The sequence below is a fragment of the Crotalus tigris genome, unplaced genomic scaffold (assembly GCF_016545835.1).
Source record: "Crotalus tigris isolate CLP2741 ecotype Arizona unplaced genomic scaffold, ASM1654583v1 scf7180000017855.1216408, whole genome shotgun sequence".
Taxonomy (NCBI): domain Eukaryota; kingdom Metazoa; phylum Chordata; class Lepidosauria; order Squamata; family Viperidae; genus Crotalus; species Crotalus tigris.
In genome coordinates, this window is record NW_024096677.1 from 1,028,972 (window position 1) to 1,041,520 (window position 12,549).

The following is a 12,549-nucleotide window of genomic DNA, read 5'->3' on the forward strand; positions in this document are numbered from 1 at the left end:
TTCACAGGAAATAGGAAAGATGCTCCAGAGAGTGCAGTCTTAAATAATCAGCTGCAGTAGATATATATCACATAATTTGACTCCAAGATACTTAGGGGTATTAAAGATTAGCATATTCTACTAGATCTTGCAGAACTTCAAACATAGCAGAAGAATAATTCCCAGCATCCCTCAGCACTGTCTGTACTGAATGAAGCTGCCAGGAATTATAGTTGGACAACATTTGAAGAGCCACAGGAGGGAAATGCATGATCTGTGTTGTTTTTTGACACCACCAGAATCCAGCTAATATGCCTCACATGGCTCATAAACTTAGGTAATAAAGGGAAACTTGGATAAGAAAACTGAAAGCCTGTCCATGTCTTACTCTGGATTACACACTTTCCCACCCTATTTGTATCTTTAGGCTAGAGAAAAAGAAGAGAGATTTCTGAGGAGACAGCTTAACAGAGAAAAACTTGAAGAGAAGAGGAAACAGAAGGCAGCAGAAAGAACAAAATCTCTGAAAATTGGCCCTCAAGGTACTGAGTTTTACTTTATGCCAATCTTTCTTGCAGTGCTTTACTAATGGATGCATTTTTGGCAAACCAGTGGAAGCCTTTATTCTGAAATTATGGAAATATGAGATACTGCAGCTTGAGATTTTCTGGTATTATTTTAGGTAAAAGCATTCAAAATTTGGAAGACCTTTCAAGAAGAAGCTTTGATTTAAACACTGGTAGTGCCAGCATTAAGGATGTGCTTAAAGAACAAAGATTTTTGGAAAAGAAAGTAGCACTAAGCAGGAAAAGAAAAAAAGAGTCAAGGTATATTTTCATTTTTTTTTACATTAAAGTGGAATTACATTCATGTTGGCATATTACTAAATTGTCTTGCAGTTTTCAGAGAATATAATCACTGAAGAAGTACTTTGCTTGTGTGATTTCAAAAAAATCAGTAAATTAGTTACAGTTAGTCCTTGACTTAAAAACAGTTCATTTAGTGACCATTTGTAGTTACAATGGCATCAAAAAAATGATGCATAACCATTTTTCACACCAACGTTGCTGCACTTTCACAGTCACTTGGTCAAAATTCAGACGCTTGGCAACTGACTCATATTTATTTTAGTTGCAATATCCCGGGATCCTATGATCACCGTTTCTGACCTTCTGACAAGCAAAGTCAATTGGGAGAGTCAGATTCACATAACAACCATGTTACTAACTTAATTGCAGTGATTCACTTAACAACTGTGGCAAGAAAAGTCGTAAAATGGGTCAAAATTTACTTAACAAATGTCTTGGTTAGCAACAGAAATTTGGGCTCAACTATAGTTGTCTCGAGGACTACCTGTACTTTATTATAGGTCACAGACATAACATGGATATAAAAAAATTAAATACAATTAAATAAGAGTGTCAGGCTTGCCCAAGCTAGGTCCCTAGGAAAGAAAGACCCTCAACTCCATTTGGTCGAAGTGATAGGGTATTTTATTAAGAACTAGTGGTTGCAGCAAAAGCAGGCTAGCACTAAAGTTCCTGTGCAAAAGATTGCAAATTTTCCCCTTCTCGCCAATCAGTGGTGTGCCAAGTAGATGTTTTGGAAACTGCTGGGATGTTTAGTGCCTCTTGGTGTGATTTGCATTCCTTTCTTGGGCTCCATGGCCTTGAAGACTGGAACAAGCTGGTTCTCAACATTTCTGGTTTCCATCAAACCTGTCACATACACACTCTTAGATCATCTCTACTCTCTACATGCCAATTACCTACTTCCTCTCCCTCCCCCCAATGATTGATGGCAGGATGCCAGCTAGGGGCTAAGCTGAAGATGGCAGATCTGACAATCTGCCCCCCCTTTTCAGAGATGTTAGCCCTGCAAAGAAAAAACAAGCAGGAGGGGAAGGAGACAGAGACAGATACGAATGTAAGATTAATTGATGTTCAGTGAGGTTTGTCCAGGTATTGTTCATGGAACTTCTTAAGTAATTTGGAAGCTCTAAGGTGAATCTACCCATTCTGTTTCGAAGATGTTGCGAATCTACCCATTCTTTTTCATCTTTCCATGCCACTAAGTATTGGGTTTCCCCCCAGTATGTGTGTGAATCCATGAATCCAAAATATCTTTGATGTCCTTCATGATGGGTAGTTGGTAAACATTTTCCACACAAACACCATGAATGTTATGGTAGTCTACATATACCCTGCGACATATATATAAGGATTACTGTACAAACTTATTTAACTTCAGAAGAATTTGGAAAAGCCATGTTCATGGGGCCTCTTCAACTTAGCTCAAGGCAGAAGATGACTATCTCAGGAGCTCCTAGCTATCTTTATTTATGTAATTAAATTTATATGCTGCCCATCACTCTATCAAACAACTCTGGGCAGCGTACAAATTTAACAATTCTTAGCAACTTTTATATATATTTATTTACCATCTTTTCTCTGAAAATGATCGTGGCGGCCACCTGGGGTCTGGCTGGTTATATGTACTCACGCTTTAAATTCTTGTTTATGAATGATTGGAGCTCTTCAAGCTCCCTCCCTTGGGGTCATTGAATACGGCTTGGGCTTGGGAAACTTAACCCCTAGTAGGATTTCTATGGCACAGTCAGTGGAATGATGAGGGGGGAGTGTGTCCAACACCTTTTCATTAAATATGTCCTGTAAGTCCTAGTATTCCTTGGGTATCCAGGAATTCCCCTTAGGATGTTCTTGCATGGCTACCCCTATATTTTTCTTTGTTTTCTTCCCCAGTGGTGCTGGTAGCCTCCTCCTTGAGTTCACATAAGAGTTCCGTTTTAATAGCCACACTAGACCCAGGACTAGGGGCCTCTCCATGCCTGATATCACAATGAAGCTTAGAGTTTCTTTGTGGGCACCTGTGGGTTCTGTGACAAATGTTGTGGGGGTGGGGGGCTGTTACCGACCCATCCAACTGGCAAAATGCCATGGGCACTTTAGGTTCTTGAAGCTGCAGGCCCAGCTTCTCAACTAATGTGGAGTTGACCAAGCATCTCGTGCAATCCAAGTCTAAGATGGCAAGCAGGCTTCCCTTATGGCCTGAGGAGTGCCATAAGGGAATGGTCACTGGGATTACAGGACGACTTGCCTAAGGGTTGTTGTCCGTGTCTGTCTCACTCCCCACTGATTCTCAGGTCATAGTGGCCAGAGGTCTTGCGCTATTGTTGGGGGATGGAGTTGCTTCCTCCTCAACTTCCACATGTGGCTGCCTCTGGAGGTTTCCTCGGCTATCAGGTGTGAAAGTCATCCCAGAGGGCTTCTCATCCATTCTTCTTTCTTCCTGAACTTCAGTGACCATGGGGTTTCGACTGGTCATCACAGTTTTCCACCTCCCCCAGGAATTCAGGGAGTCTACTCTGTCATGGGGCCTTGCAGCCATTGCTTCATCTTCCTCCTGGTTGCTCTCATGAATCAACCTCTTTTGCATGGTCCCACAGTAGAGGTATCTCTCCTGGTTGACCATTATTGTAGTTCTAGCCTAACGTCAGATTTGCCCCAGCTAGGTCCCTAGGAAAGAAAGACTCGCGATTCCATTTGGTTGAAGTGATAGGTTCCTCTTTCTTAATAAAAGAAGTGGCTGCAGCAAAACAGGCTAGAACTAAAGTTCCCATGCAAAAGGTTACAAAATTTCCCTTTCTCCCTAGCCCTCCCCCCTTGACTGATTCATCTGACCAATGGAATGCCAAGTAGGTGTTTTGGTGCCTCTTGGTGCAATTTGTATTTCTTTCTTAGGCTCCGTGGCCTTGAAGACTAGAACAAGCTGGTTCTCACACCTTTGGTTTCCATCAAACCTGTCACACACACACTCTTAGGTCAGCTCTACCTTCTACATGCCAATTGCATACTTCTTCTTCCCCCCTAACAATTGATGGCAGGATGCCAGCGAGGTGCCAAGCTGAAAATGGCAGATCTGACAAAGAGTGATATAAAAGACTAGAGTAAAAGCAATGTTACATTCTAGTGTATTATGAAATACTTACTCTATACAAGAGAGCCAAAAAAGTCAGCACAAAATAATTTGTTATTAATAGTGAATAGATCTGCAGACTACAAATGATAATCTTGTATGGTATTGGTAGATAAATAGCGAGTATTGAGATATAGCATATAAAATACCTAATGAAGTCATTAAAATGATTAGGTGTAATCATGGGATAATGGAACAGAACTACAAAGACAATAGGGTTTTGAAAGAACAAAGAGGCATATTCCACAAACAGAATTTCTTTCTTGGGAATTATTTTCTCTTGCAAAGCTCTATTCATCTTTTAGTTTATCACCTTCTTTGGCATTCTAAATGTTTACCAATAAGCTGGCAATTTAATTTGCTAAAATAATTGTGAAGGGAATAGTTGCCTAATTTGACATCACATAACTAAGTTGAATTTGTTTTTTAATTGTAAATAAATACCATAATTTCTGGCATATAAGACGACTCGGCATATAAGACGACCCCCAGGGAGAGGTGTATTGGTAGAATGGCTAGGGTAGCTGGCACCTCCCCTGCTATGAAGACTTTCCGGATTTGTTGATTGGGGATCTGTCTGGGTTGTGCTGGGGGGCTTTGGAGCGGCATTCTACAGCTCAATGTCCTTCTCTTCCACACTTGAAACACCCCATTTGCTTCTTGGCTGTAGCTGATGATTTCACCAGTTCGTGTGTCAGCTCAGGCGGGGAGTGGCTCCATTGTTTTCCTCGGTGGTGCCTTTTCACTATGTCGATCTCTGCTTCCTCTGCCAAGATGTACCATTCCTCAAGTTGGTATGGGTCCCCTCGGGGCAGGCAAGCGTCATATAGATCATAATTTAGTCCGTCTTTGAAATGGCTAAGGAGGATGTCTTCTGGCCAATTTAGTTTGCTGGCAATGGCCCAGAATTCTTGTGTATATTCAGCCACCGGGCGTGTGCCTTGCCTCATCATTTTTATCCTTTCATGGGCTTTGCGATCAGCCAGGGGGTCTTCAAATCGTCTTCTCAGAGAGGACATGAAACGGTTGAAGTTACTGAGTTCTGGGGCATTGGAGTCATGCAAGTTCACCACCCAATCTGCAGCCAGTCCATCCAGGGCAGATTGCACGATCCGGATGTGGGCTTTGTCGCTGGGAATGTCCTGCCCGTATTCCTCCATGTAGCTGAGGACTTGGGTTAGGAAAAACCCCAAGCGTGTTGGCTCCCCTTTGAATTTCACCTCCAACGGTGGACGTCTTGGAATGGATCGGTGCCTCCGTTGTGGGTGGTAGTGTCTTCCGTCCAGATTGCCATCTGTGGTCCGGTAGGGGGTGGGGACTACTGGATCAGTAGATGTCCCCGGGGTTGCAGGTTCCATGTCCCCCTCGGTGTCTCTCCCTTTGCGGCTCCAGGAGCTGGGGCGGCCGTAGGGCTCAGGATTCTCCTCTCTTAGGGAGCTGAGAGTTCTCTTCATCAGGTCAATAACTTTCTCTAGGATCCAGTCTGAGTACGGTGCCCAGCTTTCTCCCTCTTCACTTGCGCGCAGGGATTTCTCCATTCCTGCTTCCATTCTGGTTGCTTGGTCCCCCGTCTCAGGGTCACCTTTCTTGATTCCTTTCCCACTCCCTTTTCTTTTCCAACGCCCATTGACCAGCGAGGCTTGTGGTCCCGTGTCTCCACCACTTCTTCTCCTGAGGAATCTGACCTCTTGGATCCCAACATCCGGCAAGGTTCCATTTGGTCAGCGGCTCTCTTTCCAGGGAGTTTTCCCCCTTTCTTGCTCCATTGTCTGACATGGTAATTTTTTGCAAAATCCCCCGGCAAGGGTCTCCCTTCCAGGTGGATTAATTTTGCAAGTCCTGTCTAATGTAAGGACCACCCCACTTTGCATCTTAAGAAGACAGAACTCTTGGAATAATTCTTCCAACAGGAATCCTTTATTAAGAAAAAGTGGTTGCAGGCGTGCTAGACAGGACTTGGGGTCCAAGCTCTCCAATTCAAGGTTTTAAGGGTTTCCCCAGTAGCCCCACCCAATCAACCCCCTCTTTCAGCGACAGTCTCAGGCATTACACTTCCACCCCCTTTTCATTACTGCCCGGCTGGATGGAGACTTCAAAGAAACTACATGAAAGGAAATGGCCCCATTCTTATGGTTAGTTCTTTTGCAATACACATATTCAGTTCCTTAGAAGTATACTGAAGGAAGTGAGGGCCATAAAGCCCCTTTGTTCTCCCCCTTCTCTCCCTCTTATGGCAGAATCCAGAGAAGGCAGAATTGGGGTTTTCTATATTTGATAACTAGAGATGAAATATAATTGGATTCTGACAGTTACATTCCTTTTGAAAAAAAATTAAATTCATTAAAAATACCCTTATATACATAGTTAACAAAACAGATTGAAATTTGGAATGAAAATGGAAACCAAACACAGAAAAAAATTAAAAACTAACCTCAAACAAACTAAGATATAAAGAAAAAAATAACTATCTTTATATCAACAATCACTGGTTTACTATATAGAGTACAGTAGCTCTATAATATAATCGGTATATTATAATCAGAATTTCTTAAACACCTCTAACGATGGAGCACCCACAACCTCTGGAGGCAAGCTGTTCCACTGATTAATTTCTCCTTAATTCTAGGTTGAATCTACCGTTGATATATTAACTCCTCTTCTCTGTGACAGCCCCTTAAATATTGGAAGAATGCTATCATGTCACCCTTAGTTTTTTTCTTTGTTAGACTAGACATACCCAGTTCATTGTATGCTTTAACCTCCAGTCTCTTGATCATCTTTGTTGCTCTTCCCTGCATTCTTTCTAGAAAACATTTTTTTTTTATATTGTGGTGACCAAAATTGTATACAGTATTCCAATTATTCCAGCAGGATTCCATGAGACTTTATCTGTCTCTTCCCAAGGGAAGGCAAGCAGACTGGGGAAATTCTTATAATATAGGTAGAATGCAATAAAGTAGTGAATCTGGTTGCTTGTGCCTGACATTGATCACTCAGTCTGCTTGCTTTCCCTTGGGAACAGACAGATAAGGTACTGATTGGAACTTGGAGTGGAGAGGCTTATATCTTGTAGCTGCACAAGGACTCATGGCTAGTTCCGTACTTGACACCTCTTCCTTGCATGGCTAAGGTTTTTCCAATAATTGATGGGGCATTAGCCGAGATTACAGTTCCTTAGTCTATTTTTGGAATATTTGCAAAATATCCACTTTAAAAATATTCTTGAGCTTTTGATAGAGCTATATTATAAATTTTACTTCTTTCATGGATTCAATCAATTTAAGAGTTTCTCAGATCTTTGAGGTGGCCAAACGTTTTTTTTTATTGAAAAGTTTTATACAAATACATTATTACAATACAGTAACCCTCCCTCCCTCCCTCCCCCCCACCCCAACCCTCCCCTCTCACTTCCCAGAGCTGATTACAGGGTTAAAAAAATAAATAAAAAATAAACAAACAAATTCTAACTAAGCTTATCCAACTATACCAATAACCAAATCCCTAAAATACTTTAACTCAAATACAAACAACTCCCAGTTTAAACTATGTTAATCAAAAACTAAATAATACTTTCTAATCCCATATTTATTCTGTAAAAAATTTATCCATCTTCTCCACACTGAGATGTATCTTTCTTGTGAATGATCTTTCAAGTAAGCAGAAATTTTGGCCATTTCTGCTAAATTAGAAACTTTAAACGACCATTCTTCTATAGTAGGCAAAGAATTTTTCTTCCAATATTGCCCAACCAATAGCCTTGCCGCTGTAATAAGATTCAACATTAAAATAGTTTCTTTAACATCACAACCTTCAATAATACCTAAGAAAAACAATTGTGGTATAAACTTTATCTTTCTATTAAAAATCTTTTGAATGTTCCACCAAATCTTAATCCAAAAAGCTTTTATATTTGTACAGGTCCACCAAATATGATAATAGGTTGCATCTAAGCAACCACATCTCCAACACTTAGGCTGTAAATTAGGATACACGTGAGACAATTTTTGTGGATCCAAATGCCACCTATAAAACATTTTATAAAAAATTTCTCGTAAATTTTGAGCCTGAGTAAACTTCACATTCCCAACCCAAATTGCCTCCCATGTATCTAATAATATCGGCTCTTGAAAATTTTGGGCCCATTTTATCATACGATCTTTGATTAATTCCGTCTCTGAATCCAGTTCCACTATTACATTATAAACTCTCTTTATATGAGTTCGACTTTGATCTCTAATTTGTTTTATCAAATTCACATCTTCTAAAGTAATACCAACTTTTTGATCTAAACTCCATCTATCTAACAATTGTCTATACTGAAACCAAGAGTAAACAATATTATCTTGCCTTAATTCATCTAACGATTTTAACTGCCAATCCTTCCCTTCCAATTTAAGCAATTGGTTATAAGAAATCCTATCCAACTTCACACCTCTGGATATCCCCTCTACTGCGTGTCCAGGAATCCCCCAAATTGGCGTTTTATAATTTAATCTATAATAATATTTCTTCCAGACACGCAATAAAGCAATTCTTAAAATATGCTATTTAAAAACCCTATCTAGTTTCTTGTTATAAATTAAATATGCATGCCATCCATATAATAAATCCCATCCCTCCAAAGAAAGTATATTTTGATTTGTTAAGTTAATCCAATTGCTAATTAATGTTAAAGCTGCAGCATCATAATACAATTTCAAATTAGGCATCTTAAGTCCTCCTCTTTCTCGTGCATCTTGTATAATCTTAAACTTAACTCTTGGTTTTTTCCCTGCCCAAATAAATTTATTAATACCCTTCTGCCATTCATCTAAATTAACATCTTTCTTCAAAATTGGTATCATCTGAAACAGAAAAAGAAATTTTGGTAGAACATTCATCTTAATAGCAGAAATTCTCCCTAACAAAGATAATTGTAATTTTTTCCAATCATTCAGATCCTTCTGCACTTTAGTCCATAATGTTTCATAATTATTTTGATACAATTTTGCATTAGAAGCTGTTATATACACTCCCAAATATTTAACCTTTTTAACTATGTCAAAACTTATCAAGTTAACTAAAATTTCCTTATCCTTGATAGACATATTTTTAGATAGTATTTTAGTCTTATTATTGTTAACCTTAAAACCAGAAACTTGCCCATACTGAGTTATAATCTGTAACAATTCTAAAACCGAATGAATCGGTTGTGATAAAGTAATAACCAAGTCATCAGCAAAAGCTCTCAACCTATAATCCTTCTTATTCATCATTATTCCCTTTATTGTAGTTGACTCACAAATTTTTATTAACAAAATTTCCAAAGTTAAAACAAACAATAAAGGAGATAACGGACATCCCTGCCTTGTACCTTTTCCAATTTGAAAAGCCTCTGTTAGTCCCCCATTAATTATAATCTGAGCCAATTGTTGTTGATAAATGCCCTTTAGGGCTTGCAAAAATTATCCCCAAAATTCATCTCCTCTATCACTCTTAACAAAAATTGCCAATTTAATTGATCAAAAGGTTTTTCAGCATCTAAAAAGATAAAAGCTGCAGGAATCTGGTTATTTTTATCCAAATATTCAATTAAGTTAACAATTTGTTTAACATTATTTTTCATATATCTTCCGGTTATAAAACCAGATTGATCAGTATGAATCACTTGCTTCAATACAAACAATAATCTATTTGCCAATATTTTAGAAAAAAAATTATAATCTATATTCAAAAGAGATATAGGTCTATAATTTTTAGGCTGAGTAAGATCTTGATCTTCTTTTGGAATCAAGAAAAAGCCCTTTTCCAAGATGGAGGCACCTCTGCACCCAATAATATACTATTAAAAAGTTCCTTTAATGGTTCTATCATCTCTTCAGATAATGTTTTATAATAGATTGCTGTCAATCCATCTGTACCAGGTGCTTTACCAACCTTTAATTGTTTAATAGCCATAATAATTTCCTCAGAAGTAATTAAGCCATTAATCTCATCTCGTTGAGCATTTGTAAGCTTAGGAAAATGAGCTTCTTGTAAATATTTATCTATATCCAAAATCTGTACCTTTTCACCAGTATATAATTTTGTATAAAAATCTAAAAATGATTTCTTGATTAATTCTTGCTGAAAAACCATTTTACCTTTATAATTGAGTCTATCTATAATCCTAGACCTCTGTTTTTTCCGTAATTGATAAACCAACAACCTACCAGGCTTGTTTGCATTACAAAAAGTATTGTGTTTCATATATCATAGGTTGGTTGCTATCTGATCAGCCATTAACATATTAAATTGTTCTTTAATGAATTTTATAGAAGCCTTTAACTTATTAACCAAAGGATTCAAAATTTAGGCTTTCTCTTTCAATTTAATCTCCTCTTCCAACTCTTTACGTTTCTGCAATTGTTTACGTCGATGAGCCTTATTCATTTGAATCAAAACTCCTTGCATATAAGCTTTACTAGCATCCCACACCATTGCCATTAAAGTACCCTTGTACATATTTAAAGAAAAAAATTCTTTCAAGTGCTCTCTACACTTCTGTGAATTCACCTCATATCTAAATAAATTCTCATTCAACCTCCAAGATCTTCTATTCCCATTCTCAACAAATAATTCTAACCATACAGGACTATGATCCGTCAATATCCTAGGAAATTTTTTTTAACATTCTTAACACTAAAATATAAATCAGTAGTAATTAGAAAAAAATCAATTCTTGAAAATGATTGATGCCTGTCAGAAAAAAAGGTGAAGTCCCTCTCTTCCACATTTTGTTCCCGCCAAATGTCTCTCAGTTCCAAATCATCTTTCAAGTCAAAAAAAGCCTTAGGTATTTTAGCTTGATTGGAGAGCATGGAAAGACCCTTCTTATCCTTACTTGAGTCTAATACACCATTCCAGTCTCCCATCATAATAACAGATTTATAATCCAAAGAAATTAATTTTTGATGTAATAACTTATAAAACTGCTTTTGTTGTTGATTAGGAGCATACAAACCCACTATAAGAAATTTCTTACCATACAATTCCAATTCAATAAAAACATATCTTCCTTGAGAGTCAGAGTCTATTAATTTTGCTGATAAATTATTCTTAACATAGATAACAACACCCCCTGTTTTCCCTGGAGCAGGAGATATAAAATGTGAACCCATCCGAGAGTTAATCAAAAATACTTTTGATCCTTTAAAGCAGTGGTTCTCAACCTTTCTAATGCCGCAACCCCATAATACAGTTCCACATGTTGTGGTGACCCCCAACCACTTATACATCACCGGGTGCCAGGGTTGTGGCCAAAGAAAAGGGGGAAAAAATGGCGGACCCCCGTGACCCCCGTGAAATGGTCATTCGACCCCAAATGGGGTCCCAACCCACAGGTTGAGAACCACTGCTTTAAAGTAATATGAGTTTCCTGTAGGCATGCAACATCATTATTATATTGCTTCAAATAATGAAATACTTTCCTTCTTTTCTGTGGAGAATTCAAGCCATTAACATTCCAAGTCAGGAACTTTGCCATCCCTACCGGCCTGAAGCCTGGAAAAGACTACATGAAGATCTGCTGTTGAAGATCTCTTCGGTCTTGTTCCTCCCACAGGCTCAGAAGTAGTAGATTATTGTGTTAATACTCTTGCCTCCATCTTCTGTTGCTCCTTCTCTTTACGTCTATGGGCTGCTCAAGTCACTCTCTGTTCCTTTGAAGTTTCTTTTATCTCAAAAGGCTGCTGTAACGATTCAGCCTGTACTTCTCGAACCCCCAGTGAAGAAGCACCTTCAATTGGCTGTTCTCCCCACTTCACCTCTGAAATTTTAGATTGTGGAGATGGTGGGGAGCCTGCTTCCAGGACAGAAATGTAAAAATGTTTCGCCTTTGAAATTGTATTAAGTGTATAACGTGTCCCTGCATAGCTCACCACTATTCCAATTGGGATCTCCCACCTAAACTGAAGCAGTTGTTTTTTAAGCTCATCAGCCAAGAAGGCAAAATCTTTTCTTCGTCTTAAAATTTTTGGAGGAATTTCCTTTAAAATTATAACATCTTGAGCAGCAATCTGAAATCTCTGCTTATAAAACGCTTGTATGATTTCGTTACAAATAGATCTCCTTGCAAAATAAATCACCACATCTCTTGGTAAGTTTCTCTGCTTCGCAATCCATGAATTAACTCTAAATATTTTTTCTATATCTCTCAATATTTCTTCAGGTTCACACCCCAACATCAAAGCTATATCCTTTGCCACCAGCTCTCTCAAATCTTCTTGCATGTTTTCCATCAAGCCTCTGATTCTTATAGCAAATTCCATTTCTCTATATTGAGACATGATAATTTCATCCTGTGACATTTCCACCTTATTTTCCACTTTACCAACCTGATCTTCCAGACCTTCAACTTTCTCCACAACATCATCAATGCGATCATCCAGCCTCTCAACACGGGAGGCAAGTCCTTGCAAAGCAAGTACTATATCCTCCCTCATTTCCCTTTTTAATTCCTCCATTTCTGTTCTAATCTGACAAACTGCTTTTCCCAAAGCATCTTGTAAGTCTTTTACCATAAGTGCTGGTGGTGGTGGAGAAGGTGGTGGTGTC

At 38.6% G+C, this 12,549-nt stretch overlaps 1 protein-coding gene across 6 annotated transcripts in view; it reads left to right on the plus strand.

Annotated features, from left to right (window-relative positions):
• The window catches only part of BOD1L1 (biorientation of chromosomes in cell division 1 like 1), a 184,589-nt gene that overhangs the window by 25,451 nt on the left and 146,589 nt on the right, over positions 1 to 12,549 (plus strand). For all 6 annotated transcript variants that reach the window (XR_005556724.1, XM_039343498.1, XM_039343495.1 and 3 more), the window contains 2 exons: positions 407 to 521; positions 662 to 806. Coding sequence is in view for 5 of the 6 variants with exons in the window: in XM_039343498.1 (XP_039199432.1) it covers positions 407 to 521; positions 662 to 806 (260 nt within the window). In the remaining variant the exon portion in view is untranslated. The remainder of the gene's footprint in view (positions 1 to 406; positions 522 to 661; positions 807 to 12,549) is intronic.